The sequence below is a fragment of the Hyperolius riggenbachi genome, chromosome 11 (genome assembly GCF_040937935.1).
Source record: "Hyperolius riggenbachi isolate aHypRig1 chromosome 11, aHypRig1.pri, whole genome shotgun sequence".
In the NCBI taxonomy this organism is placed as follows: domain Eukaryota; kingdom Metazoa; phylum Chordata; class Amphibia; order Anura; family Hyperoliidae; genus Hyperolius; species Hyperolius riggenbachi.
The window spans coordinates 118,687,478-118,714,960 of record NC_090656.1 but is presented as its reverse complement, the minus strand read 5'-3'; the positions used below and the strand labels follow the sequence as shown (position 1 = coordinate 118,714,960).

Genomic DNA, 27,483 nt, shown 5'->3' with positions numbered 1-27,483 from the left:
AAATGTATCTAAGTGTTGAATGTGACTCACTCTCTCTGACTGAGAAGGAGTTGGAGGACAGCCAAAGAGTGTGTAACATTTCTCAATAGATACATATAACTAAATAGAATGTAACAATCTGAACTTCTGCATATCTCTCCATGGAACTTTAAACATCTGTGTTTAACCCTTCTAATGCTGGTCTAGTAAAAAAAAAGCTTTTTGCATATAATATGCTGTAAATAATGTTTTAGAGCAAAGTTGAAATGCAGGGTAATGTGTTTAACAATTAATGTGAAGCAGAACTATTTGCATATTTTCCTATGAAAGCTGACAGCCAATTTTAAGATGTGGCATTGTTATTAGTGTCTCAAAAAATCTGTAATGCTGACTATTTGTGATACTGTCGTTAACCCCTTGGACTTTCTAAAATTATTCTTATTCAATTCACGATTAGAGATGTCCTGAACATCAGATTTTGGGTTCATGAACGTCGAATCCAAACATCCGGAAAAAGTTTGGAATTCACGCGGACCGGGCGAACCTCCATAGACTTAATGGGCAGCCAAATTTCACAAACTACAAAGACTGTTTCTGGCCACAAAAATGATGGAAAACTAGTTTCAAAGGCTCTCTATCACCTGGACAGTGATCCATGCAAAAAGTCCCAGCATAAATTACAGAGTTGACGGGTTTTAATCCATAACCTCCTTGGCGGTAACCCCGTGTGTGACACGGGGTAGGCCGCCGGAGGGTGCCGCTCAGGCCCTGCTGGGCCGATTTACTTAATTTTTTTTTTGCTGGACACAGCTAGCACTTTGCTAGCTGCGCCAGCACCCCGATCGCCGCCGCCGCGCGCCCGATCGCCGCTATCCGGTGCGGCGCCCCCCCCCCCCCCCAGACCCCGAGCGCTGCCTGGCCAATCAGTGCCAGGCAGCGCCGAGGGGTGGATCGGGTCTCCCAATGACGTCCCGACGTCGCTGACGTCGGTGACGTCATCCCGCCCCGTCGCCATGGCGACGGGGGAAGCCCTCCAGGAAATCCCGTTCTTTGAACAGGATTTCCTGATCGCCTATCGCCGGAGGCGATCGGCGGGGCTGGGGGGATGCCGCTGAGCAGCGGCTATCATGTAGCGAGCCCTCGGCTCGCTACATGATAAAAAAAAATAAAAAAAAAAAAAAACTGTTGCGCTTCCCCCTGGCGGTATTTTTCATACCGCCAAGGGGGTTAAAGGGCAGAAATCTCAGCACATTCCCACATTTGAGGAAAAGGGCTGCTTTAAAATGCCCAGAGTGATAATGTAAGGGTTTTGCCCACTTCACACTGACAGACCAAACACCGCATTTTCTGAGATTTAGCGCTAAAAGGTAAGGCCATTAGGTGTGTGGGTGCTGCATGTATGCTCAACTAAGGCAGACTGGCTCAGTGTACAGGTGAATTTGTATTTTCTTCTTGGGCCTATTTGTAAAAGTTATTGATAAATAAATTATCAGTAGACGAAGAAAAATACCGCTCAACTCACATTCCTCTCCCCTCTCTCTCCTCCCCCCCTTTTCCCTTCCCCTCCCCTTGGTTGGGCTCCTATTTGCATTTGGAGTTTGTCATGAGTTTGTTTTTGGGCCTCTTGGAGAGCCTTTTGAATGTATCTATCTTTGTCATCTAGAGATATGCAGCTGTGTCTTTATTTTCGAGTGCGTATGCCTTGCCTGGTGTCTTGCCTGGCATTTTATTTGCGTATCATTTTTTTGTTTTAAGAAATGTTTTAAATTTACGTACACAACATTGTAAAGGCTGATGTGGCAGGCAGTATAGAGGACGCAGTTTCTGGCCACTACCCATCTTAGGTGTGGTCAGCCTGCCACTCCCCCTGGTTTTGCCCATCACCCTCTATAAAATCTTGTAGATGGAAGCCATAAAATGGCTATGATTAAGAACCATGTAGGTTCGAAACATGTCAGTCAAAGTACTCTTTTATCTGTTTGGGATACGTCCTGAATAAACTTGTGGATCGAGGAGGCATCGTGCAGACCTTTTTTCATTTGATAAATAAATTATGTTTAAAGTTATTTATGTATAGATTTGTTATTTATATCAAATTAAAAAAATACAAATTAATTTATAAAAATCACAAAATGTCAAGGTAATATTTATATAATTTTGATGATTATTACAAAAAAAAAAAGTTAAGTCAGCAGGTGTCAGGCTGGCAGCAGGCCTGCCTGCCATTCGTGGTGGGGGTGGTGTCACCAACTCCACTGCAGAGCCATGCAGTGGAGGGTTGCAAGGAATGAAATGCAGGCTATCTGAAACTCTATCATGGTGTCTGAAGAATGAAGAATAAGAAGGGAGGGTGGTGGTGGGTGATATGCATGACCTGGCACCAGCCTTTTCTTTTCATTTTACCTTGTTTGACAAAGTTAATTATGACAAATTGAAAAATACAATTTTTGTTTTGAAAAGTTATTTATAAAATTCTACAATGTTTTTTTTCTGAAATGTTTAAGTCAGCAGGTGCCAGGCTGGCAGCAGGCCTGCCTGCCATTCATGGTGCTGGTGCCACCACCAACTCGAATGCAGAGCCATGCAGTGGAGGCTTGCAAGCAATAAAATGCAGGCTACCTGAAACTTTGTCATGGTGTCTAAAGAATGATGAATGAGAAGGGAGGGTGGTGGTGGTATGCGTGAACTGGCACCCTCCTTTTTTTTTTGTTTACCTTGTTTGACAAAGTTAATTATGACAAATAAAAAAATACAATTTTTGTGTTTGACAAATTGAAAATGGAAAAGTTATGTATAAAATTCTCCATTTTTTTTCCTGAAAAGTTAAGTCAGCAGGTGTCAAGCTGGCAGCAGGTCTGCCTGCAATCCGTGGTGGAGGTGGCAGCAACTCCACTGCAGAGCCACGCAGTGGAGGCTTGCCAATTGCCATTGGTGTGTTCAGTTGGTGGCAGGCTGGCAGCAGGCAGGAAAATTACCAAGTCATTAGTAGAAGGGGAGGCAAGGGTGCACCTTCTCCTAATCATAATATCAGGAACCAGAGACGACCTGTACGGTGCCATAAAGAAGTTGTACTGTGTACAAACACATGTGCCTTCTCAAGTTGTGAATGTAAAAGCAATCTCTGATCCAACAAAACTGAGAAGCATTGCACAGAAAAGTTTGCTGCAAATATATTGCAAGCTTGGAGAGGGCTGTGGGGAGTGGACATTCCTTTGAAAAATCTGATGGTGATCAGAATGATTCTACCATGATGCCGGCCGTAGTTCCCGCGAAGTGACAGGCTTTGTGGCCAGCATAAATTCTTGCCCACCCCGCTGGTACTCCTGTGTAGTCTTTCAGCTTCCACATCAGGAGATTATGGATGGCTTGAAGCTGTGCGCTGTGGCCACTTCCAGAAATACTATGAGGTAAATCATGCACTGCCAGAGAAGATTGTGGTGTACCGAGATGGAGTGTCAGATGGACAGCTCAGCACAGTGCAGGTTTATGAGATCCCGCAGTTACAGATCTGCTTTGGTACTTTTGAAAATGATTCCCGTTGCATGATTGTCATTGTAGTGCAGAAAAGGATCAGCACCAATTTGTACTGCTCCGCGTACGGAGAATTTGTCACTCCTGCTCCTGGTACCATCATGGACAACACTGTCACCAACTGCGACTGGGTGGATTTTTTCCTGCTTTCCCACCATGTCAGGCAAGGATGTGGCATTCCCACTCACTATATATGTAATGAACACTGCAAACCTCAGCCCTGACCATCTACAAAGGTTGACTTTCAAATTGTGCCACATGTACTGGAACTGGCCCAGGACAATGCGAGTGCCAGCACCCTGCAAATATGCCCACAAGCTAATTCCTTCACCATGAGCCTTCCATTCAGCTGTGTGATAAGCTCTTCTATCTTTTAAGTGTTGGGAACAACTGGCATCATTTTTTGCCCATCACATCACAGTATGCTTACTAAGAGAGGCATACAAACATCAAGAGGAGCTAAGGGTTTAAAAGTGGTAAGACCTCCGTAACATTTCTACCACTTTGTGCTTGTAGCAAGGGTCCAGTAGCGTTGCCACCCAGTACAGGTCGTTCTCCTTGAGCCTTTGTATACGGGGGTCCCTCAACAGGCAGGACAGCATGAAAGACCCCATTTTAACAAGGATGGATACCGGAGGATACAAAAGGGCTCATCCTCCCCCCAGCCCCTCAGTGACAGTGTTCTGTCTGTGGAGTATCACACAGACACAGAGCTATGCAATAGTGCAAACACAACACAGTGGTAACAGAGGCCCTGCTGCAGTGGAAGTAGTCTGCTTTGCTTGTGTAATGTGGGCTGTGACACACAATTATATCACACTAGAAGGTGCCATACCTGTGCATCAGTGACAGTGTTCTGTCTGTGGAGTATCACACTGACACAGACTTTTGCAATAGTGCAAACACAATACAGTGATAAGAGAGGCCCTGGAGCTCTACCATGCTAACTAGTTATGCGACCATGCAGCCATGCAAGATTGGGTGGTAACAGGTCTGTAAGGCCCTTAGGTGTGTGGGTGCTGCATGTGCGCTCAACTGAACGGACCAGCTTGGGCATTATTTATTTTTTAAAAAGTATTTATTTTTTTGAAAAAAAGATAATGTCATTTACATTACTTTTTTATTAAGTTAGTGCTTTATCCTTAAAGGAATACTATCGATTCACAATTTTTTTTAAATTGACACAGGAATTGTTTGGGAAGTGCTGCTAAGTACTGGTGTATACATTTTAGTAGCAACTTCTTTGTTTACTGTTATCAAAATACTTTCAAACTTTACTGACCGCCAAAACTGACGGCAGACTGAGCCATGAGGAGAGGGGAAATTCCCCTCACACTTGATCAGTTAACTCTATGTGTAGCTCTGTGTGTGACAGAGAGAAAGAGCTCCCAACAGCTGCAGCTTCTGTGTCCTGTGTTTCTGACTGAAGTGTCTGAAGAGAGCAGAGGAAACGTAACTAATTGTCACAGCTTTTCATACTGTTTTTGCTTTCAGAGTTTGATATGTTTGATATTTGCTTTCTGTAGTCTGATATGCAACTCTGGCTGTGCATTGAAGCAAACGCCCCTTCTGCAATTGATTTGTCCCAATATAGCTAAATCCTACCCTCAATAAATTACAGCTTTTGCCTCTGATATTTAACATGAAAAGTAGGAAAATGTTTACACAGCTACTTAGACATTATTTGTACATTGTCATTTTAGAACTCTTGGGTATTGATAGTATTCCTTTAACCACTTCAACCTTCAGTCGTTTTCACTTTATGCATCCGAGCAATTTTCACCTCCCATTCATTAGCCTATAACTTTATCACTACTTATCACAATGAACTGATCTATATCTTGTTTTTTCCACCACCAATTAGGCTTTCTTTGGGTGGTGCATTTTGCTAAGAGCCACTTTACTGTAAATGCATTTTAACAGGAAGAATAAGAAAAAAACGGAAAAAATTCATTATTTCTCAGTTTTCAGCCATTATAGTTTTAAAATAATACATGCCTCCATAATTAAAACTCACTAACTGTATTTGCCCATATGTCCCAGTTATTACACCGTTAAAATTATGTCCCTATCACAATGTATGGCGACAATATTTTATTTGGAAATAAAGGTGCATTTTTTCCGTTTTGCATCTATCACTATTTACAAGTTTAAAATAAAAAAATATATATAAATATTTCATCTTTACATTGATATTTAAAAAGTTTAGACCCTTAGGTAAATAATTCCTGTTTTGTTTTTTTTTTTGTAATTTTTTTTTTTTTTATATTAAACATTTTATTTGGGTATTTTTTGGGAGGGTGGGATGTAAACAGTAGTCTTAGAGTGTAAATGTGTGTTGAGTTTTATTTTTTTTACTTTTAGTTGTAATTTTACTTTTTGGCCACAAGATGGCGGCCATGAGTTTGTTTACATGACGTCACTTTAAGCGTAACATACGCTTAGAGAGACGCATGGGACACGCAACAGCCAAAAAAAGCGCAGCTTCTGAGAGAAGCTGTCACTTTTTCTGTGCGGGACAGGAATCAGTGATCGGGCACCATAGCCCGATTCACTGATTGCCAGGCTAACGATCCGCGGCCAGATCGGCCGCGGGAGCGCGGACGCGCACATGGCCTCCTGGGCGTAGCTAGTACGTCCAGGAGACCAAAGCAGTTAAGTAAACGGACCAGCGTGGCACCGCATCATGTCACGTATGCCAGAGGCCTGGATGGGATAGGAAGTTAACTATAGAACTTAATGATGGTAACAAGCAGACTGGCTTATTCAGGTTAGGGAATAGGATTACTGTGTTATTGTGTAGTTAGTACTGCAGTCAGTGCTAGTTAGTTGTTAGAGTAATACTACTGTGTTAGCTTACTACAGAACTGCTGTGCTGAGCAGTGTCAGTGTGACAGTTAGTGTGCACTAGTGTCTTTTACTCTGCTGTCTGTCACTCCGTGCTGATTTGCTTTAAAGTCCAACCCCGATTTTAAAGTACAAGAACCCTACATCATGTGGCTGGAGCAAGTTGGCTGCTGGCAGTGGTCAGACTCGGAGCACCAGAACCCCCTCTGCCACTCCTGCCAACACTGAGGCCTGTTCAGGCAGCCAGTCCTCAGTGGCCTCCGCTGCTCCATCCATCGCTTCCTGCAGGCAGACTGTTGCCGGAGTTCAGCATTCCACGCTATTCTCCTCCCCCAGGACTAGATGCAAATCGGTGTCAGGCGGTCCTGGGGGAGCCAACTTGTGACAATTGGCATTAGGCAATCACAAGGAGGTTAACGCAGTTAAGTTTTTTCATGTATAAGAATGCTACATTGCAATATTAATATTTTATATAGGTGTATATGTCTATTGTATTTGGCATTTGAACACTGAGTGCCTTATTTTTAATTATTATAGGCACTACAAATTGTCTTGAAGAAGTGGGCTCAGACCACAAAATGTGTTGCCAGTGCATATTAAATGTAATTTTTGAATGAAGTTGTCATTATTGAGGCAAGCCACCTCCTTCTCATTTTACTTTAGATTGTTTTTAACCTAATTTTATATATTCCTGGGCGCCTCTTACCCCATTTGTGCTTTTCTTCCTCCCTTGGAGGGGTCTTTTGGTCTCAGGCGGCTCCGCCACAACCAGTACTAGTTTCTTTCACAAGAGAGTGACCAAATCCAATGTACTCCTGACACCCAAATGGAGTCGGGGTTGTTGTGAGTCTCCACCTTTTTGATGTGGTTGGTTTCCCTCCGAGCAACCCACCTTTGTGACTACCAGTTTTCATTTCTCATACATCTTCCTTTTTAGTGACATATTGCACAATTTGGGCTCCTGTTGTCTCTGTGTTTACTTTTTAACCACTTGAGGACCTAGGGCTTTCTACCCCTTAAGGACCGGCCACTTTTTTTCCATTCAGACCACTGCAGCTTTCACGGTTTATTGCTCGCTCATACAACCTACCACCTAAATGAATTTTGGCTCCTTTTCTTGTCACTAATAAAGCTTTCTTTTGGTGCTATTTGATTGCTCCTGCGATTTTTACTTTTTATTATATTCATCAAAAAAGACATGAGTTTTGGCAAAAAAATGATTTTTTTAACTTTCTGTGCTGACATTTTTCAAATAAAGTAAAATTTCTGTATACATGCAGCGCGAAAAATGTGGACAAACATGTTTTGGATAAAAAAAAACCCATTCAGTGTATATTTATTGGTTTGGGTAAAAGTTATAGCGTTTACAAACTATGGTGCAAAAAGTGAATTTTCCCATTTTCAAGCATCTATGACTTTTCTGACCCCCTGTCATGTTTCATGAGGGGCTAGAATTCCAGGATAGTATAAATACCCCCCAAATGAACCCATTTTGGAAAGAAGACATCCCAAAGTATTCACTGAGAGGCATAGTGAGTTCATAGAAGATATTATTTTTTGTCACAAGTAAGCGGAAAATGACACTTTGTGACAAAAAAAAAAGTTTCCATTTCTTCTAACTTGCGACAAAAAAAATGAAATCTGCCACGGACTCACCATGCCCCTCTCTGAATACCTTGAAGGGTCTACTTTCCAAAATGGGGTCATTTGTAGGGTGTGTTTACTGTCCTGACATTTTGGGGGGTGCTAAATCGTAAGCACCCCTGTAAAGCCTAAAGGTGCTCATTGGACTTTGGACCCCTTAGCGCAGTTAGGCTGCAAAAAAGTGCCACACATGTGGTATTGCCGTACTCAGGAGAAGTAGTATAATGTGTTTTGGGGTGTATTTTTACACATACCCATGCTGGGTGGGAGAAATATCTCTGTAAATGACAATTTGTTAATTTTTTTTACACACAATTGTCCATTTACAGAGAGATTTCTCCCACTCAGCATGGGTATGTGTAAAAATACACCCCAAAACACATTATACTACTTCTCCTGAGTACGGCGATACCACATGTGTGGCACTTTTTTGCACCCTAACCGCGCTAAGGGGCCCAAAGTCCAATGAGTACTTTTAGGATTTCACAGGTCATTTTGCGACATTTGCTTTCAAGACGACTCCTCACGGTTTAGGGCCCCTAAAATGCCAGGGCAGTATAGGAACCCCACAAATGACCCCATTTTAGAAAGAAGACACCCCAAGGTATTCCGTTAGGAGTATGGTGAGTTCATAGAAGATTTTATTTTTTTGTCACAAGTTAGCGGAAATTGATTTGTATTGTTTTTTTTCACAAAGTGTCATTTTCCGCTAACTTGTGACAAAAAATAAAATCTTCTATGAACTCACCATAGTCCTAACAGAATACCTTAGGGTGTCTTCTTTCTAAAATGGGGTCATTTGTGGGGTTCCTATACTGCCCTGGCATTTTAGGGGCCCTAAACCGTGAGGAGTAGTCTTGAAAGCAAATGTCGCAAAATGACCTGTGAAATCCTAAAGGTACTCATTGGACTTTGGGCCCCTTAGTGCACTTAGGGTGTAAAAAAAGTGCCACACATGTGGTACCGCCGTACTCAGGAGAAGTAGTATAATGTGTTTTGGGGTGTATTTTTACACATACCCATGCTGGGTGGAAGAAATATCTCTGTAAATGACAATCTTTTGATTTTTTTTACACACAATTGTCCATTTACAGAGAGATTTCTCCCACCCAGCATGGGTATGTGTAAAAATACACCCCAAAACACATTATACTACTTCTCCTGAGTACGGCGATACCACATGTGTGACACTTTTTTGCAGCCTAGGTGCGCTAAGGGGCCCAACGTCCTATTCACAGGTCATTTTGAGGCATTTGTTTTCTAGACTACTCCTCACGGTTTAGGGCCCCTAAAATGCCAGGGCAGTATAGGAACCCCACAAGTGACCCCATTTTAGAAAGAAGACACCCCAAGGAATTCTGTTAGGTGTATGACGAGTTCATAGAAGATTTTATTTTTTGTCAAAAGTTAGCGGAAAGTGACACTTTGTGGAAAAAAACCAATAAAAATCAATTTCCGCTAACTTTTGACAAAAAATAAAATCTTCTATGAACTCGTCATACACCTAACAGAATACCTTGGGGTGTCTTTTTTTCTAAAATGGGGACACTTGTGGGGTTCCTATACCGCCCTGGCATTTTACGGGCCCAAAACCGTGAGTAGTCTGGAAACCAAATGTCTCAAAATGACTGTTCAGGGGTATAAGCATCTGCAAATTTTGATGACAGGTGGTCTATGAGGGGGCGAATTTTGTGGAACCGGTCATAAGCAGGGTGGCCTTTTAGATGACAGGTTGTATTGGGCCTGATCTGATGGATAGGAGTGCTAGGGGGGTGACAGGAGGTGATTGATGGGTGTCTCAGGGGGTGGTTAGAGGGGAAAATAGATGCAATCAATGCACTGGGGAGGTGATCGGAAGGGGGTCTGAGGGGGATCTGAGGGTTTGGCCGAGTGATCAGGAGCCCACACGGGGCAAATTAGGGCCTGATCTGATGGGTAGGTGTGCTAGGGGGTGACAGGAGGTGATTGATGGGTGTCTCAAGGTGTGATTAGAGGGGGGAATAGATGCAAGCAATGCACTGGTGAGGTGATCAGGGCTGGGGTCTGAGGGCATTCTGAGGGTGTGGGCGGGTGATTGAGTGCCCTAGAGGCAGATAGGGGTCTAATCTGATAGGTAGCAGTGACAGGGGGTGATTGATGGGTAATTAGTGGGTGTTTAGGGCAGAGAACAGATTAAAACACTGCACTTGGGAGGTGATCGGACGTCGGATCTGCGGGCGATCTATTGGTGTGGGTGGGTGATCAGATTGCCCGCAAGGGGCAGGTTAGGGGCTGATTGATGGGTGGCAGTGACAGCGGGTGATTGATGGGTGGCAGTGACAGGGGGTGATTGATGGGTGGCAGTGACAGGGGGTGATTGATGGGTGATTGATAGGTGATTGACAGGTGATTGACAGGTAATCAGTGGGTTATTACAGGGGAGAACAGATGTAAATATTGCACTGGCGAATTGATAAGGGGGGGTCTGAGGGCAATCTGAGCGTGTAGGCGGGTGATTGGGTGCCCGCAAGGGGCAGATTAGGGTCTGATCTGATGGGTAACAGTGACAGGTGGTGATAGGGGGTGATTGATGGGTGATTGATGGGTAATTAGTGGGTGTTTAGAGGAGAGAATAGATGTAAACGCTGCGCTTGGGTGGTGATCTGATGTCGGATCTGCGGGCGATCTATTGGTGTGGGTGGGTAATCAGATTGCCCGCAAGGGGCAGGTTAGGGGCTGATTGTTGGGTGGCAGTGACAGGGGGTGACAGGGGGTGATTGATGGGTGATAGGTGATTGGCAGGTGATTGACAGGTGATCAGTGGGTTATTACAGGGAAGGATAGATGTAAATAATGCCCTGACGAATTGATAAGGGGGGGTCTGAGGGTAATCTGAGCGTGTAGGCGGGTGATTGGGTGCCCGCAAGGGGCAGATTAGGGTCTGATCTGATAGGTAACAGTGATAGGGGGTGATTGATGGGTGATTGATGGGTAATTAGTGGGTGTTTAGAGAAGATAACAGATGTAAACAATACATTTGGGAGGTAATCTGACGGCGGGTTTGCGGGCGATCTAATGGTGTGGGTGGGTGATCAGATTGCCCGCAAGGGGCAGGTTAGGGGCTGATTGATGGGTGGCAGTGACAGGGGGTGACAGGGGGTGATTGATGGGTGATAGGTGATTGGCAGGTGATTGACAGGTGATCAGTGGGTTATTACAGGGAAGAACAGATGTAATGAATGCACTGGTGAATTGATAAGGGGGGGTCTGAGGGCAATCTGAGCGTGTGGGCGGGTGATTGGGTGCCCGCAAGGGGCAGATTAGGGTCTGATCTGATAGGTAAAAGTGACAGGTGGTGATAGGGGGTGATTGATGGGTGATTGATGGGTAATTAGTGGGTGTTTAGAGGAGAGAATAGATGTAAACAATGGATTTGGGAGGTGATCTGATGTCGGATCTGCGGGCGATCTATTGGTGTGGGGGGGTGATCAGATTGCCCGCAAGGGGCAGGTTAGGGGCTGATTGATGGGTGGCAGTGACAGGGGGTGATTGATGGGTGATTGACAGGTGATTGACAGGTGATTGACAGGTGATCAGGGGGGATAGATGCATACAGTACATGGGGGTGGGGGTCTGGGGGGGGGGGGTCTGGGGAGAATCTGAGGGGTGGGGGGGTGATCAGGAGGGAGCAGGGGGCAGGGGGGGGTATAAAAAAAAAATAGCGTTGACAGATAGTGACAGGGAGTGATTGATGGGTGATTAGGGGGGTGATTGGGTGCAAACAGGGGTCTGGGGGGTGGGCAGGGGGGGGTCTGATGGGTGCTGTGGGTGATCTGGGGCGGGGGGGGGAGAAAATCAGTGTGCTTGGTGCAGACTAGGGTGGCTGCAGCCTGCCCTGGTGGTCCCTCGGACACTGGGACCACCAGGGCAGGAGGCAGCCTGTATAATACACTTTGTAAACATTACAAAGTGTATTATACACTTTGTATGCGGCGATCGTCGGATTAACATCCCGCCGGCGCTTCCGTATGGCCGGCGGGATGTTGCGGCGAGTGAGCGGCGACAGGCGGAGGCGGAGGATCGCGTCACGGATGACGCGATCGCTCCGCCCATGCCCAAACAAGGACCGCCGCATTTTGTCAATACGGCGGTCCTTGCGGCGTCTACTTCCCGGCCGCCATTTGTCTATACGGCGGTCGGGAAGTAGTTAAGGTGCACAGTCACCTCCTCTTCATTTTCCAAAGCTAATACTGTCACATGATCCATAATTTGATTATTTTGATAGGAGGGAAAATGATGGTAGGTTTCACGTTTTAACAATATTAGATGATAGATTTACCTGGATTTTTAATCTCTTTTCCCATACAATTCAAATGTCCTTTGTCACAGGTACTGTAAAAATAAAATAATATCGTCACTCATTGCTGTTTTTTTATTTATTTGATATTTATACAAACTAGTGATGAAATTGATGATAAACAAAAACTAAAATAATTCAATTTATTTAATTTTCCTGAAATTAGGATTTATTATTTTTTTTTTACAATTAATTTAGCATTTTTTAAACATATGTTTGCAAGTAATCCGTTAACCACAGTGGTTTGAGACGGTATATCTATGTCCCGCAGGGCTTCAGCTCCTGCTCCGGCTCACACACCCGCACAGGTACTTGTCGCCGCCCATATAGATCCCATTCATTAATCTAAGTCCCCGTGTGAATGATCGCCAGCATCAATAAGATGCCACGGTCATTAGTAACACTTCCACATACTACTTCCTGTTAGCGTACTTTTGGCACTCTCATAGGAAATAATGTGTGAGGACATCTTGTGGCCAAATAGTAAAATGTCACCTACATTCATTTATTTTAATAAAATAGAAAATTTAGAAAAAGTTAAATATGTGTAAAAATATTGTAAATTCTTACCAAGCCATTCCATTTTCCTCAATCATTTCACCCGACTGCAGGACACTGCCTTGGTAATAGCATGGGCAGGCACTGGGCACAACACAGTCCCCGTTGTCATTCAGGTAAGTGCCATTACTGCAGATGCAGCCATCTACAGAAGCAAAATGTTGGCCATGTACGAAATTTGTCCCACTGAGAGATCGACATGTGGGCTGGGGCTGAGCCACTTCGTACTCATATTTCTGGGATGTCTTGCAGCTCTCTGAGTATTTTTCTGTATAAAAAGTAATAGTTCAGATAATAAATCACCAATATTACAGATTCTTATGTGAATTAATCAGCGAGCATGTTGGTGCAGAGTTGGTAAAGCAAAAGAAGTAATAGAAAATGGGAAAGGAAAAACACAAAACAAGTGCAAGAAAAAATCATAAGAAGGGTATTAGAGATAAAGAAGGGAAAAGAAAGAGAGAGAATTTGATGTGTGGGTTATATTTTTTCACAGAAAAAAGAAAAAGATAAACAAACAAAAAGTAGCAAAGGTAGTGGATGTCACAGTCAGAAGTGACATTGAAAAAAATGTCACATGTAAGATTAGTGGTTCTACATAATCAGGTTACTGAAATAACATTAAAAGGGAAAGTGAGTTGACATTCTTAGCTTTCCCCATTGGTTTACTAATTTATCTATAAGGTTAAATGGCCAGCAGCGAAACCTGAAAGATAGGAGGGTATATCTCAAGCTCTAGTTGAAATTTGCATTTTAGTTCAGCAGTCCATATCTCTGATGGGTAGAAATCTGTGAGGTTCTTGCAATGTAAGATCCTCATTCATTAGGAACCAATGATTCAACAGAAGACGTAATGTTGAGTTCTGCCTTAAAACATATATTCTTGAGAAACTCATTCTAATGAAACAACCTTGTCAGAAGTAATGTCAGATCTCAGCTACATGTTGTACAGTTCGGGAGAAGCCAGAACACATTTCAGGACTTTCCCGGGCTTAAGAGAATAACATTTTCCATGAAATATCAGGGTACATGTCAGCATTAACCCAGAACAAGACTTGAATGGCATGCTGGGAGGATTGTACGTCAATTGTAGAATCCAATGGAAAGCTTATATTGTAGCTAACCCATATAATCCCCCCACAACCCACCTACAGTGGGATATGACTGATTAAAAACACTTGCTAAGCTGGAGATATTTACTGTATATGAGATGTATCAGTAATCCTATAGGGGGTTACTGCTAGTTTCGCTAGCTTCTTTTACTTTGCTTGCTGCCTCATGATACGATATGCTATGATATTCTTGCTTCCTGATTCATGTAACTGCTGAATAAACACCTTGATTCGCTGATTGATGCAAATATACATTCTAAATGATCTGTGTGTCTGAAGGCTGTGTATTTGCTAAATAGCTGTGAGAACCTCAAATTGATAGAGACAAGTTATGATTATGGGTGTTAAAAGTTATTTACAATAGTTTTCATTCAAGTTAACTTATTTTGCATCATTTGCTATGCTTTTTTGTCCAAATATGTGACAAGTTTTCGTGTAAAAAAACACTTTTAAGAAAGGAATGGTTAGCAATAGAACCACAATAAAATGAAGAAGAATATAATGCAAATGTAATACTCACGGCACACATTATGTCTCCAGCCAGTGAGAGTAATTCCTTTCCTACTACAGACAAATGCATAAGAAGACAGGGCAGCACACATGCACTCCTCACTGTCTGTGCAGCTGCAGGTGTCTGTCAAACAGTTCTACAATACAGAAGACATATGCCATTGACCTTTTTTTAAGTGTATTAAAGTACATGTTTTCATGGCAGCAATGTATTAGAGACAATGGGCTTGATTCACTAACCGGCGCTAAGCCGGTTAGTGTGCCTTATCACTTAGTGGGCACAAACTACAGCGCTAAACTTATCTGAGATTAGTGTGCCTTATCTGTAGTGTGCGATGTAGCTTTGCGCATCTTTTAGTGTGCATAAAGCTATTTAGTGTGCACAAAGCTACTTAAGGGGAACTAAGTTCATATAAGGCACACTAACTCAGATAAGGTACACTAACCGGCTTAGCGCCGGAAAAAAAATTTTTATTCAGGCGCTAACACTTAGTGCCGGTTAGTGAATCAAGCCCAGTATGTGCATGATAAATGATGAATAGGGTTTTAAAGCCCTAGGTAATATAATTAAAAACAAAATTTGTTTCATAGTATAAAATGTTTTGTGATTAACAGCAGACCAAAATTAGAAAATGTCCTTGTTATAATTTAAGTAGGCCTCAGTTATTTGGACTGAGTTAGTCAAAAAGGCTTGAGGAGCAGACCTGCCCTTTAAGGTGATTTTCTCTTAGAGAGAAAATCTGCAGTTCTGTCAGCAGAACTAGAACATACCAAGAAACTGTTCTATGGACAAGGCCACAGGTCTCCCTGACCTGGGCATGTACGCCACTAGAACAATAAACATCAGCCATGTTTTATAAACACCCACATTCCTGTATGTATGCCAAAAGCCTCATTGAATATTAATCGAGTAGGTGGGTATGATGACACCACGAGTGGGTCCACCAATAGTCTGATCTAGGGGATGGCGAAGATGATGTCATATTTAACTCTTTCCTAGTCGGTATTAAAAGGCGAGTGAGCTATGGGAGCTCACTCTGCTTCTTACTTTCGCACTAGCTCGCAAGGCTGACTGGGACCTCTAAGTATGTTCATTCCTTCCTGTAATCTGATATGATGTATGCTGTACATAGGTAGTCTAGTGTAACATAGAGTAGATATAAGAATACCTGCCTAACTTCCACAGGGAGTTAGGCAAGAGCTGCAATGCCAAGAAACATGAAGATCTGCTTTGCTTGCTAGGATATGATGAACTGTATCTATCTGTATTTCTGTTTCCTGAATAAACTCCGTAGACATTGAAGAAGCCTGAGAAAAGTCTATCTCCTGCTTGCTGTGTTGAGAGTCAAGTTATCTCCCAGTCTGTGAGACGCAACTATAGGAAGTTGATGGTGTCGAAGCAAGGTGATTTAGAACAGTTTCTAACAATGGTGCCGATGAACCCTGCGCTGCCTAGCAAACCAGGCAGACGGGGAGAGGGGCCGAAAAAGTTTTCAAGATATTCCACAGCGACACAAGCGGAATAGACGCGGACTGGAAAAGCTTATCAACCTGATAAGCTGGTGTGGGGAGTGTGCGTGAGCCGAGCACACGGGCTGCAATTCGAGGAATCAGCGGCAAAACTCTTGGATGTTACAATGTAACTGAATGTGCACACAGTTACAAGCCTAAACCTGGGTCGGAAGGAACCCTCCGAGGCTACGGCTGCTCGCAACTGCCGCTGGAGATCGATCCGCTGTGAGGGAAGGTGGGAGGCCTCCCCCCCCCCAGACGTTCCGGAGTCCAATTTGAGTTTCGCGGAGGGAAAGTTGCGAAAGCTGGTGAATTGCGAAGAGTCCGCAGATCAGGCATGTATGATTTACGTTGTTTCATGGCGTTATCTGTGTTGTATTTGGTGTTACTGGTGTTATAACAATGGAGTGGTTAATATGTACATTCTGTGTTAATTGCAGCTTGGAGGCTGCGTGCTTCATTTTTTTTTCTCCTTTCGTTTTTTCTTCCTTTTCTGTTTTTTGTTTTTGTTTTTCTTTCTCCCTGTCCAGAGACTGGGAAGGATGCCAGAGGTGGGTGGGGGGGGGGGGGGGGGGGCCCGCGGCAGAGAGAAGCCAGCAGGGTTTCAGTCTGTTAGTAGTGGATGGGGGGGAGAGGGAAGGGAGGGAAGAAAGGAAAGAGAGTGAGAGACAGTGGTAAGCTGTTTTTTTTTTTTTTTCTATCTCTTTTTTCGGTGAGCTGGGGAGACAGGAAGGCACAGCCCATGGCTCTGGGTCGCTGTGACAGTAGGATGCAGGTTATAGCTACAGCTGAGATAATGGGTGAGTTGTTTTTTGTTTGTCTTTCCTCGGTGCGTTTCCAGTCAGTGCTGCTAAAATGTTTCTAAATGTCTGCATATGTTTAATGTTGTTTGGTCAGCTCCGGCTGATAAATGTTCGTCTCAGAAGAAGTTTCTGGCTGGGATGGTAACAGTTAAAGTGGTTTGGAGTTGTATAGCGCGCTCGGGCAGTTCTGAGTTATGTCTGCGATGTAGTGAGAGAGATTTCCACGTCACTGGGTGATACTAAGATGGATAGTATTTAGAATTGCAGCTGGGACAAGGTTTTTTTCTCCGGTTGTGAAGGCAGTATGTGTGGCGGAATGCTGATCTTTTTGCAATATGTATCGATGCTGTGTGTAACTATGCATAAAATGTTTGTTCTGTTTGAGTTTGTTTTTTCTCCTAATGGTTATAGGATTAAGAGGTTTCTATGGGAGCAGCCATCTTAGCTGGCAGTCCAGGACTCAAAATGGCGGCAGTGGAGAGGGCCCGCCCCCAAGAGTCATGACTCCCACACGTCATGGCAGGGGGGAGGAGGGGCTGGGGGATCCACGTCACGTCAGGCTGTGCTCGCGGCTCCGGGCAGAGCAGCTGAAAGAGAGGGGGGTAGAAATACAGAGACATTCTACTGAGTATCTCGGATCCCAAAGTATTTCCCCAGAGCTTTTCCCTGGGTCCATGGAAAGGAATGCCAGAATACGTGCACCAAGCTATTACTGTAAGACTAGCATGGCCACGGATAGGAAGTGTTTCCCAGCTAGGTGCAGGGAGACACGCAGCAGCGCAGATCAGGAAAGGGTCTGTACTGAGTTGCTTATGGGATTATTCCTGTAAGTGGGGCACCTTAATGGGTGTTGCAGCATGAGTTCCCAATAGAGAAAAGGGGGGACAGTGCATCAAGGGGGTGCCGGAGTTGGAAAAAAAAAGGGAGTTGACCAATCCAGGTATCCGTCGCCGCTGCTGCACAGCGGTAACGTTTTTTTCCAGTTTTTGTCGTGGACAGGTCCAGAGTTTGACTAAGAGGTCTATGCTGGGCTGGGGCTGTTTTTTTGTGCATTTTTTTCCGCCCACTGATTGGTCAAATTTTTTTTTTTACCAGCTCCTATCAAGTGTAGCACAAAGAACAAGAACTGACAACAGTTCATGGGGCAATTATAAAGATGAAAGAATTGCCATTTACAGAGTGACAGTGTATCAGGACAGGTCTGCCATACGACTCCCTACCAAGTGGGCATTCAGGGATCTGCATACAGGCATTGGATGCTGGAATGCTTAGCCCTGCACCCTGTGTAGTTTAAGTGCGAAATGCTCCTTCCTATAGGGAGGAAGCCATTTTTTTTGTAGTATGGGGGTAGTAGCACGGCAAACATTGGTCAGAGGGTACAACACACAGAACTTCAAGCAGAGCTGGTATCGCAATGAGGTTCTAGATAAGTAAATGCGATAATGAGTAAGAGCATTGTAGGCTCACCTGCAAAGCAACAACAGGTGTGGCATCCGTAATCTGTGCATGCGACGGCCGCGCATGGACAGATAGGGGGGGATGTGGAGGGAGCTTGCAATGAGGTGAGAGCTTCCAAAGGGGAAGTCCGCGGGAGCATATTTTACACAGGTAAGTACTTCGGATAGTACTTAGGTAGGGGAGAGAGGTTTAACTCCAATCTACCAAAAAGAGTAAACAGAGTTCATGAGAACCATAAAGCAACGAGATCAATTACGGTATAGATTGATCAATTTAAAGTGTACAGAGTACAAGCCGCAGGGCGAATCCCAAATCATTAATAAGAATTGATTTGTTTGTATTTCGATTTCAGGAGTTTGGCAATATCGACTCGAGACTGTTGCAGTGCTGGCAGCAAAGATGGAGATGTCAGTCGGATAAGCGAAAGGTTCCAGATGCCAATCTGAGGTTGGAGAAAAGAGAGATTCCTGAAATTGGAAAGAGACTAAAACACGAGATTCCTGAAATTGGAAAGAGACTAAAACACGAGATTCCTGAAATTGGAAAGAGACTAAAACACGAGATTCCTGAGATCGGAAAACGACTAAAAAAACTGACTGAGCAAAGCATAGTGCAAATTGCTAATGTTTTTCTTTCCCAAGGTGGTGCTTTTATAATGAAGAGTACCGTGCTGATGGTGATCCTAGGTTGCCATTTCGTCCTAGGAGAACGAAGAGAGGACATTCTCATGTATAATAAGGGGTTAATGAGAATGCAAGGCCCAAGCATGTTAATGTTTGGTGACAAAGGTACTAATCCTTTCACACCTCCCTCCGCTTGGCACAGATGGACCATGCAGGGACGGAGGAAAAGAGCACTTGTGCCAGGTGAAAACAAATTTCATGGCACAATGTGGGTGAAAGGTCTGAAGGGTCAGGTGTGCGGGCAGTGGGAATTGAATGGCAGTGTAAATCTGATATTGAATGCCACACTCCCAGAATCGATGCACCGATCCAAAGTTTTGTTAAAAGGTACATTGCAGTACAATGGGCACATGCAAAAGGTGGAGTGTGTGATTCAGGGGTACCTTGTCTTGGTTATCCAGAGTGAGATGGTTCCAGATTGGAGAGGAACGAGTAGGAGGCGTCAATTCTCCTGCCGGAGAGACGCGGGGGAAAACATCACACTCTGGAACTACCAACAGAGAGTGCCTCTGAAGCAACTATACACACGTAAAGGCTGGAAAGCCGAGGGGTGGTGGTTCTCGAAACAAGAAGTAAAAATCGAGATCGAGCCACATTTCCAGGTGACAAAGAGGGTGGGGAGAGCGGTCCCGGGGGAGGGAAAGCCAACACAGGGAACCCCATCCACACTACATGGGTCACAACAGGGGACGATATTACACAGTCCGTATGCAGCCGCTTATCCTCATGCTAGTTGGGTAAGTGAAGAGGTACTCTTAATTGAAAGATTGCAGAGAGTACAGTCTTCCCAACCTCTGGTACATATTGTGCCTCAGGACATAAGGGGGGAAGAGGTCTAATCAGGACAGTTGGGGACATATTTTGTCAGGGAGATGCTTAAAGATCCTGTCCAACTGAGATTGGACAAGGGGAGGTATATCGATTTTTCTGGAGAAGGATCTTTTGCATGGAAGCTTCAAGAGGTTTGGGTGAACAAATGGAAACAGTGCAACATTCCTTTAGGCACCGCCACTTCCTTAGTTCCCACCTCCACACATGTCTTACACCATGACCTGAGAGGTCAAACTTTTTTGGTGCTAGACGGGGAGGTGAAACGAGTAGAGTTGTCCTCATGCGGGCAATTCTCACAGAGGTACCTGTGTTTGCCGGGGCAAGTCAAATTTAGTGAAGAAGCCTGCAGGCTCAATAACGCAGAATGCGAGGCTACCATTCAAAAGATCCACCTTGAAGCCAAATCGATAGTTCCGGTGGCTGAAGGAAAGGTTTGTTTTTTTAGCATCATGTCTAAGGACACATTCAAGGTACATTTTCATAATTGTTCCAATAAGGGGGATCTGTCAAGGGGAACATATTGGGTAAGCGGAGATCCCATATGGATCCAGTCATCCAGGTTTGATGACGTTATTTCTCAAATGGTTAAGAGAACTCTAAAGTTCAAAGTTTCACGGGAAGTTCCCCTCCTAAAAGAGAACACAACATGGGACAGAGGGGAACAGGGGTTGATCCAAGACGACCACACTTTGATACAACGGTTAAACAAACAGTACACTAAGTTAGAGGTAAGATTTCACCATGATCCAGGTGATCTTAACGAGGTAGAACACAAAAATAAGCAGGTGAGTTCCAGTCTGACCTGGTGGAAAAGGCTTCCGGTGATGTTCCAGGGACACATGGACTGAGCCTCTGCAGTTAAAAAGTTCTTCCTACACCCACTGGTCGTCTGGATAGGGATGACAACTTTAGGCATCATTATCCAGGTGAGGTTGTGTGTTAAAATTACGTAAAACAAATTAACCTGGTCAAGAGATTGGTGCCTCATAAACAATCTCATGAACCAATATTTTCAAATTAAGGGATATACAGGGTTACGGGTATAGGTTTAGTAGTACCGGTGATGGAGTTGATTGTATAAAGGCGCTCTTTTAGAAGGCACCTGGCACTGCTCCATTGAGTAACAAACAAACGAGTTTCACTTTTCTGTGGTCATGCAAGTTTGTGAGTGATACGCAAGTGACGCAAATGCTGAGCATGTGGTATAGAGGGACTTAGAAGTAGGGCCTCCCCAGAGAGCCTGGTTACAGGAAGATCAAGAGGTCTTGCTCTCTCTCTTCCAGGGATAACCGCCTAGAGCAGAGAAGTTGTGTGAGCACGAACATCGAAAAGTGAAACATAAAGAAAGGAACACGGGTGGGTTCAGAAGCTGGGATCTGCGGGTCAAGCCTTTTTAGGGGGGATTGTTATAATTTAAGTAGGCCTCAGTTATTTGGACTGAGTTAGTCAAAAAGGCTTGAGGAGCAGACCTGCTCTTTAAGGGGATTTTCTCTTAGAGAGAAAATCTGCAGTTCTGTCAGCAGAACTAGAACATACCAAGAAGCTGTTCTATGGACAAGGCCACAGGTCTCCCTGACCTGGGCATGTACGCCACTAGAACAATAAACATCAGCCATGTTTTATAAACACTCACATTCCTGTATGTATGTCAAAAGCCTCATTGAATATTAATCGAGTAGGTGGGTATGATGACACCACGAGTGGGTCCACCAATAGTCTGATCTAGGGGATGGCGAAGATGATGTCATATTTAACTCTTTCCTAGTCGGTATTAAAAGGCGAGTGAGCTATTGGCGCTCACTCTGCTTCTTACTTTCGCACTAGCTCACAAGGCTGACTGGGACCTCTAAGTATGTTCATTCCTTTCTGTAATCTGATATGATGTATGCTGTACATAGGTAGTCTAGTGTAACATAGAGTAGATATAAGAATACCTGCCTAACTTCCGCAGGGAGTTAGGCAAGAGCTGCAATGCCAAGAAACATGAAGATCTGCTTTGCTTGCTAGGATATGATGAACTGTATCTATCTGTATTTCTGTTTCCTGAATAAACTCCGTAACCATTGAAGAAGCCTGAGAAAAGTCTATCTCCTGCTTGCTGTGTTGAGAGTCAAGTTATCTCCCAGTCTGTGAGACGCAACTATAGGAAGTTGATGGTGTCGAAGCAAGGTGATTTAGAACAGTTTCTAACAGTCCTACAGACACATATTGTTATAACCACAACTAGAGATACATGTGAAACTCGCAGACACTGAGCATAAAAGTGCAATGGTGCAAAAATCAACTACCTGTGATTTTAACTTATCTTTCTTTTTTGGTGCACATGGCAGCATCTCCAAAGAAGTTCAATGTGGAAGAGCAATGGACCGTAATCCCAAGTGCCTGTTTCTCAAAGGGAAATGTACAGAGCAGATCCATGATAAAATATCACAAACTTTCATTGACAGTGGCCCTTCATATGCCACAGTTCAAGGATTACGGAGGTGAAGATTGTTAGAAATGGGGAGAGCAGTCATGTATAAGGAGCAGTCCTCATGCCCATGGCTCCCAACTCATTCAGCTCTGTCTTCCTCCGTTCTCTCGTAAGAGCAATCAGAACTGTGGCCAGTAATGCCCTGCAAATGCGCACTACGAGTTGTGACATGCACACGAATGCACACATGTGCATATCATCAATTTTTCGATTGGAAATTGTCCGGAAGAGAAGAAAGAGAGGCACCGTACCTATGTTACACCTTTATTGGGTTCCAATGGACATCACATATGCGGTATGCAGTGGGGGTTAGGTGAGGCCTGACAGCCGTTTCGCGTACTAACGCGTCATCAGAGGCACTAACTAACTAGGTTAGTGCCTCTGATGACGCGTTAGTACGCAAAACGGCTGTCAGGCCTCACCTAACCCCCACTGCATACCGCATATGTGATGTCCATTGGAACCCAATAAAGGTGTAACATAGGTACGGTGCCTCTCTTTCTTCTCTTCCGGCAAATTGTTACTGCACCTGAGCAGCACGTACCCTATAGCACCAGTGGCTCCAGCCCACCTGCCGCGTCTAGTGCCAAGTCTTTTGTCTTTTGCCTGTCCGATTGGAAATTGCATTTCCGCAGAATCCGAACAAGCATCCCTACTCACCACCATCACTGCCAAGCCTAAGGAGGTGTGGATGGATGTCTCCCTCCTCCGAGCAGACATGCACACACTTAGAATCAGAGTGACTGAGACAGAAGACCGCATAGGACTACTTCAGGTGAGGTCCATGCAGTACGATCTGACTCAAACGTAGTAGGAGGTAAAGTCACCCTGCGAGCACCATGAGGACCTCAAAAACAGAAACTGCAGTTCAAACATTAGAATAGTAGGTTTGTCTGAAGGAGAAAAACTGTTTGTGGAAATCTTTGGCAGAGAAGCATTTTCCAGGAGTTCGGTTAAGGTTAGGCATTGGTTGAGGGTGGGTTAGGTGATATTAAAATATTGGTAAAAATTATCTATGTTTTACTATTAAAATGATGCACTGCCCAATAGTAGAAGATTGGTAATTTTACCAATATTCTACTAGTAGCTGCTTTCTTTTTTTTGCCAAAATGATTGTAACAACCTTCATATATATGTAATTTCATTGCCAATGCAATCCCTGTCACCCTGCTGTACCCTGGTGATAATTTCAGAGCATGCACAGTTTACCTCAAATGAAGCCAATTGTCTATCCCACTGCACAAATGTTTAGGGCCGGATTTACCATAAGGCACTGTAGGCATGTGCTGATGAAAAAGCGGCTCACTCCCCTCTCCAAACACCTCTCTACCTCCTTCCCTATGCATAGTCCTTTTCTTTTTTTGCATGAAAACGGCCGTGTTGTCACGCGATAATTAATGTGAACACGAAAATGCGCGCGAAAATGGCCATGATATGGCTTATTATGGTTTAGTGAATCAAGCCTAAAATGTGTGCAACAGTGCATTGTCATGATGTACTGCTGCGGAGCATCAGACAGTACTGCCTATTATCCTGTGTTTAATGCACTGATACATGTTGCTGAAATCTGCTCGGCAATACTACAGCCCCCCCAGGCTCTTATGGGAGGGGGACACCATCTTACCTGGTCCCACACAGCTGCGTGGATGGTTACACTATAATTCCTGTATGGGACCTCTTTGCTCTCAGGGTGTTTTAAAAGCGGAGGGGGTGATTGGTCACCCAGAGAATTACCCCCCCCCCCCCTGCATGTGGCTGAATGTTTGAGAGAAGAGTGGGATTAGACATCAGAAAGCAAATTTACCAATAAGGTGTTGGTTTGGTTTAGCTGGTCAATGGTGGAGCAATGGTGGTGACGAATGATGTGCTGCAAAGCAAAATGCTGCACCTCCATACTCCACAGCCACATCCAATAATTAGGCCCCGTTTACACTTAAAGAAAACCTGAACTGAAAATTAAAAGTCAAAATAAACATACACAAGTCATACTTACCTCCTGTGTAGTCTACTCCTCAATCTCTTTCTCCTCTCCCGCGTCCTGTATGTCCATTGTGATCAAGGGAATTCTCCGTCCTCCATTTTGAAAATGGCCATTACCCCATAACAGCTTTCTGGTCAGCACACTGTTAAACGGTAACATCGTCCACTTGAGCCATAGGGAAACATGGACATTACCGGGCATATCAGTTGTCCACTCAGCTATAACTCTATAACTGACAGCAACTGATATATAACTGACAGCAACTGATATATTTCAGTTCTGACAAAATGTTGTCAGAACTGGAAGGGATCATTGTCAGAAGAAAATGGTGAGCTTCTGAGAGGAACTGATGGCAAGGTAGCTATTTAATGTTCATTTGAAGTTACCTCATGTGTTTATTTTAAATATTTTTACTCAGTACAGGTTCTCTTTAGGCAGGGGCCACACTTACCGGCTTTCGTACGCGTTTTCTGCACAGAAAGACCTCATGTTAATCAATAAGCAAGGTCACACTTTAATGCAGATTTTGCACGCAGAAAAAAAACTGACATGTTGGGCAATTTGTCAGTTTTCTCTATAAATTACATTAGCTGCTCTAAGGCAGGGTCACACTTGTCTTTCAGTTTTCTGCGAAGTGTAGAAACTGAAAGACAAATGTGACCCCTGAATCAGTTGCTCTCAGTTATAACTGAAAGGTCAACTGATTTTCAAAGTAAGTCCCATGTTTTCCTATGGCACCTTTCACACTTAACGCGTTTTAACTGAAATCTTTTTCACAATGCACTGCTATGGAGAAGAAAAAAAATTGCGTACCAACTGATTAAGTGTAAACGGGGCCTTAGGCATCGAATTCAAATTTACTTCACATCAGTGAGTGTAAACCCCAAGCTTGCATTCTACAAAGATTCCCAGGGAAATTACCGTGTAATATGGAGAAGGGCTTTCCACACTGTGGCATGTAGAGAAAGGTCCAGTTGGAGAGGTAAGCAGAGCACACCAGTACTGCGCATATTTTTCTGAGGGGTGTGAAGACAAAAATACACAATGTAAAACCTGTTTATTTTGCCATCATATTTAAGTCACACTATATAAAAACTTACCCTTCTCCAGATTGAGGGAACATGGATCATCATAGTTATTCTTAATGTTTGGGCATCTGGCTAAATTCTTCCATGTATTAGCAAAGCTTGCAGCGGTTGCTTCAATGACTCCACTCAAAGTTTTAAAATCATCAGCTTGGATGTTATTGAAATTTCCGCACAGACCTTTAAAACAATGTTGATAATATGAATAGGTTTGGAGATGATTTAACTATAAAAAACAACAAAGAGTATGCATATTTCTGGTGCTGCAGCAATTGTGATGTTAGCTCAATGTACAGGATGGAAGTTAGAAAAAGGATCTTGTAGACAGGAGATACATTATATTATTTCACTGACTGTCTTTTCTTTTGATGTTGCTAGGACACCTGAAGTGAGAGGGATATGAAGGCTGACATATTTATTTCCTTGTTAACAATAAGTAAAAATTAGTGTTCCATATCTTGTTAACAATACAAATTGTCTGGATGTCCTGCTGATCCTCTGCCTCTAACACTTCTAGCCATGGTCCCTGAACAAGCATGCCGATCAGATGTTTCTGACTGAAGTCAGAATGGATTAGCTACATGCTTCAGGTGTGTGATTCAGATACTACTGCAGTCAAAGAGATCAGCAGGACTGCCAGGCAATTGGTATTGTTTAAAAGGAAATAAAGATGGCAGCTACCATATCCCTCTCATTGCAGGTGTACTTTAAAGCACAGACAGAAAGAGAGATACAGTGATTGTCTTGTCACACATAGGCAGATGTCATACAACATTTTCCCAGAATACTTGTCTTAGGGCCCTGACACCCCAGAAAGCCTTTTGCAGGTTTTTTTTTTAAACTGCTTCTGTTGACTTGCATTAATCACTTTGTCCTCCTTGACGTAGAACTACGTCAAGGAGGCCATGTGCGCTCCCGCGCACTCCTGCGGCCGACCGTGCACGTGCACGCGCGCGATCGGCCACGGATCGTTAGCCCAGGATTCAATGAATCGGGCCATGGTGCCCGATCACTGATTCCTCTCCCCCGCAGTAAAACCGACAGCTTCTCTCGGAAGCTTCACTTTTTTCTCCCTCCTATATCCCTCTAAGCGTACATGTTACGCTTAGAGTGACGTCATGTAAACAAACTCAAGGTTGCCATCTTGTGGCCAAAAACTAAAAACTATATCTAAATGTAAAAAAAATTAAAAATACACATATATTTACCTAAAACAAATACTATTTACATCCCACCCTCCCAAAAATACCCACATAAAATGTTTAATAATAATAAAAAAAATATTTACCTAAGGGTCTAAACTTTTTAAATATCTATGTAAAGATGAAATACTTCTTTTTTTTTTTTTTTTTTTTTTTTTTTTAATAAGCTTGTAAATAGTAATGGATGCAAAACGGAAAAAAAATGCTCTTTTATTTCCAAATAAAATATTGTCGCCATACATTGTGATAGGGACATAATTTAAACGGTGTAATAACCGGGACAAATGAGCAAATACAATATGTGGGTTTTAATTATGGAGGCATGTATTATTTTAAAACTATAATGGCCGAAAACTGAGAAATAATGCATTTTTTCAGTTTTTTTCTTATTCTTACTGTTAAAATGCATTTACAGTAAGGTAGCTCTTAGGAAAATGTACCATCCAAAGAAAGCCTAATTGGTGGCAGAAAAAACAAGATATAGATAAGTACATTGTGATAAGTAGTGATAAAGTTATATGCTAATGAATGGGAGGTGAACATGGCTCGGATGCATAAAGTGAAAACGGCCGAGGGCTTAAAGGACTTACGAAGCGAAATAGGTTAAAAAAGGTTATTACCTGCATGAAATATCAATGCACGGAGGATGCCATCCGTGCCCTCCGTGTCTTTCCGCCGGGTCCCCGCAGCTGAATGTCCCCCCCGGGCCGGTCCCGACCCCACAGACCGGGTCGGGCTCTCCTGCCTCTTCCAATATGGCCTCCGGAGCTAGCCGCGGCTGAGCAGTCCGCATATGCGCGAGTGCGGCTGCGCAGCTCTAGGGCCAACCCCCCCGATCCACGCAACAGGAAATAGCCTGTAGCGTGGATCGGGGGGTTGGCCATAGAGCTGCGCAGCCGCACTCGCGCATATGCAGACTGCGCAGCCGCGGCTAGCTC

At 43.7% G+C, this 27,483-nt stretch overlaps 1 protein-coding gene across 1 annotated transcript in view; it reads right to left on the bottom strand.

Moving 5' to 3' along the window:
• LOC137537858 (mucin-5AC-like) overlaps positions 1–27,483 on the bottom strand; it is a 343,296-nt gene that overhangs the window by 210,201 nt on the left and 105,612 nt on the right. The window contains exons 15-19 of the mRNA XM_068259808.1: positions 25,359–25,523; positions 25,180–25,274; positions 14,528–14,654; positions 12,908–13,163; positions 12,320–12,372 (exon numbers count right to left, since the gene is read on the bottom strand). Of these exons, the coding sequence (XP_068115909.1) occupies positions 12,320–12,372; positions 12,908–13,163; positions 14,528–14,654; positions 25,180–25,274; positions 25,359–25,523 (696 nt within the window). The remainder of the gene's footprint in view (positions 1–12,319; positions 12,373–12,907; positions 13,164–14,527; positions 14,655–25,179; positions 25,275–25,358; positions 25,524–27,483) is intronic.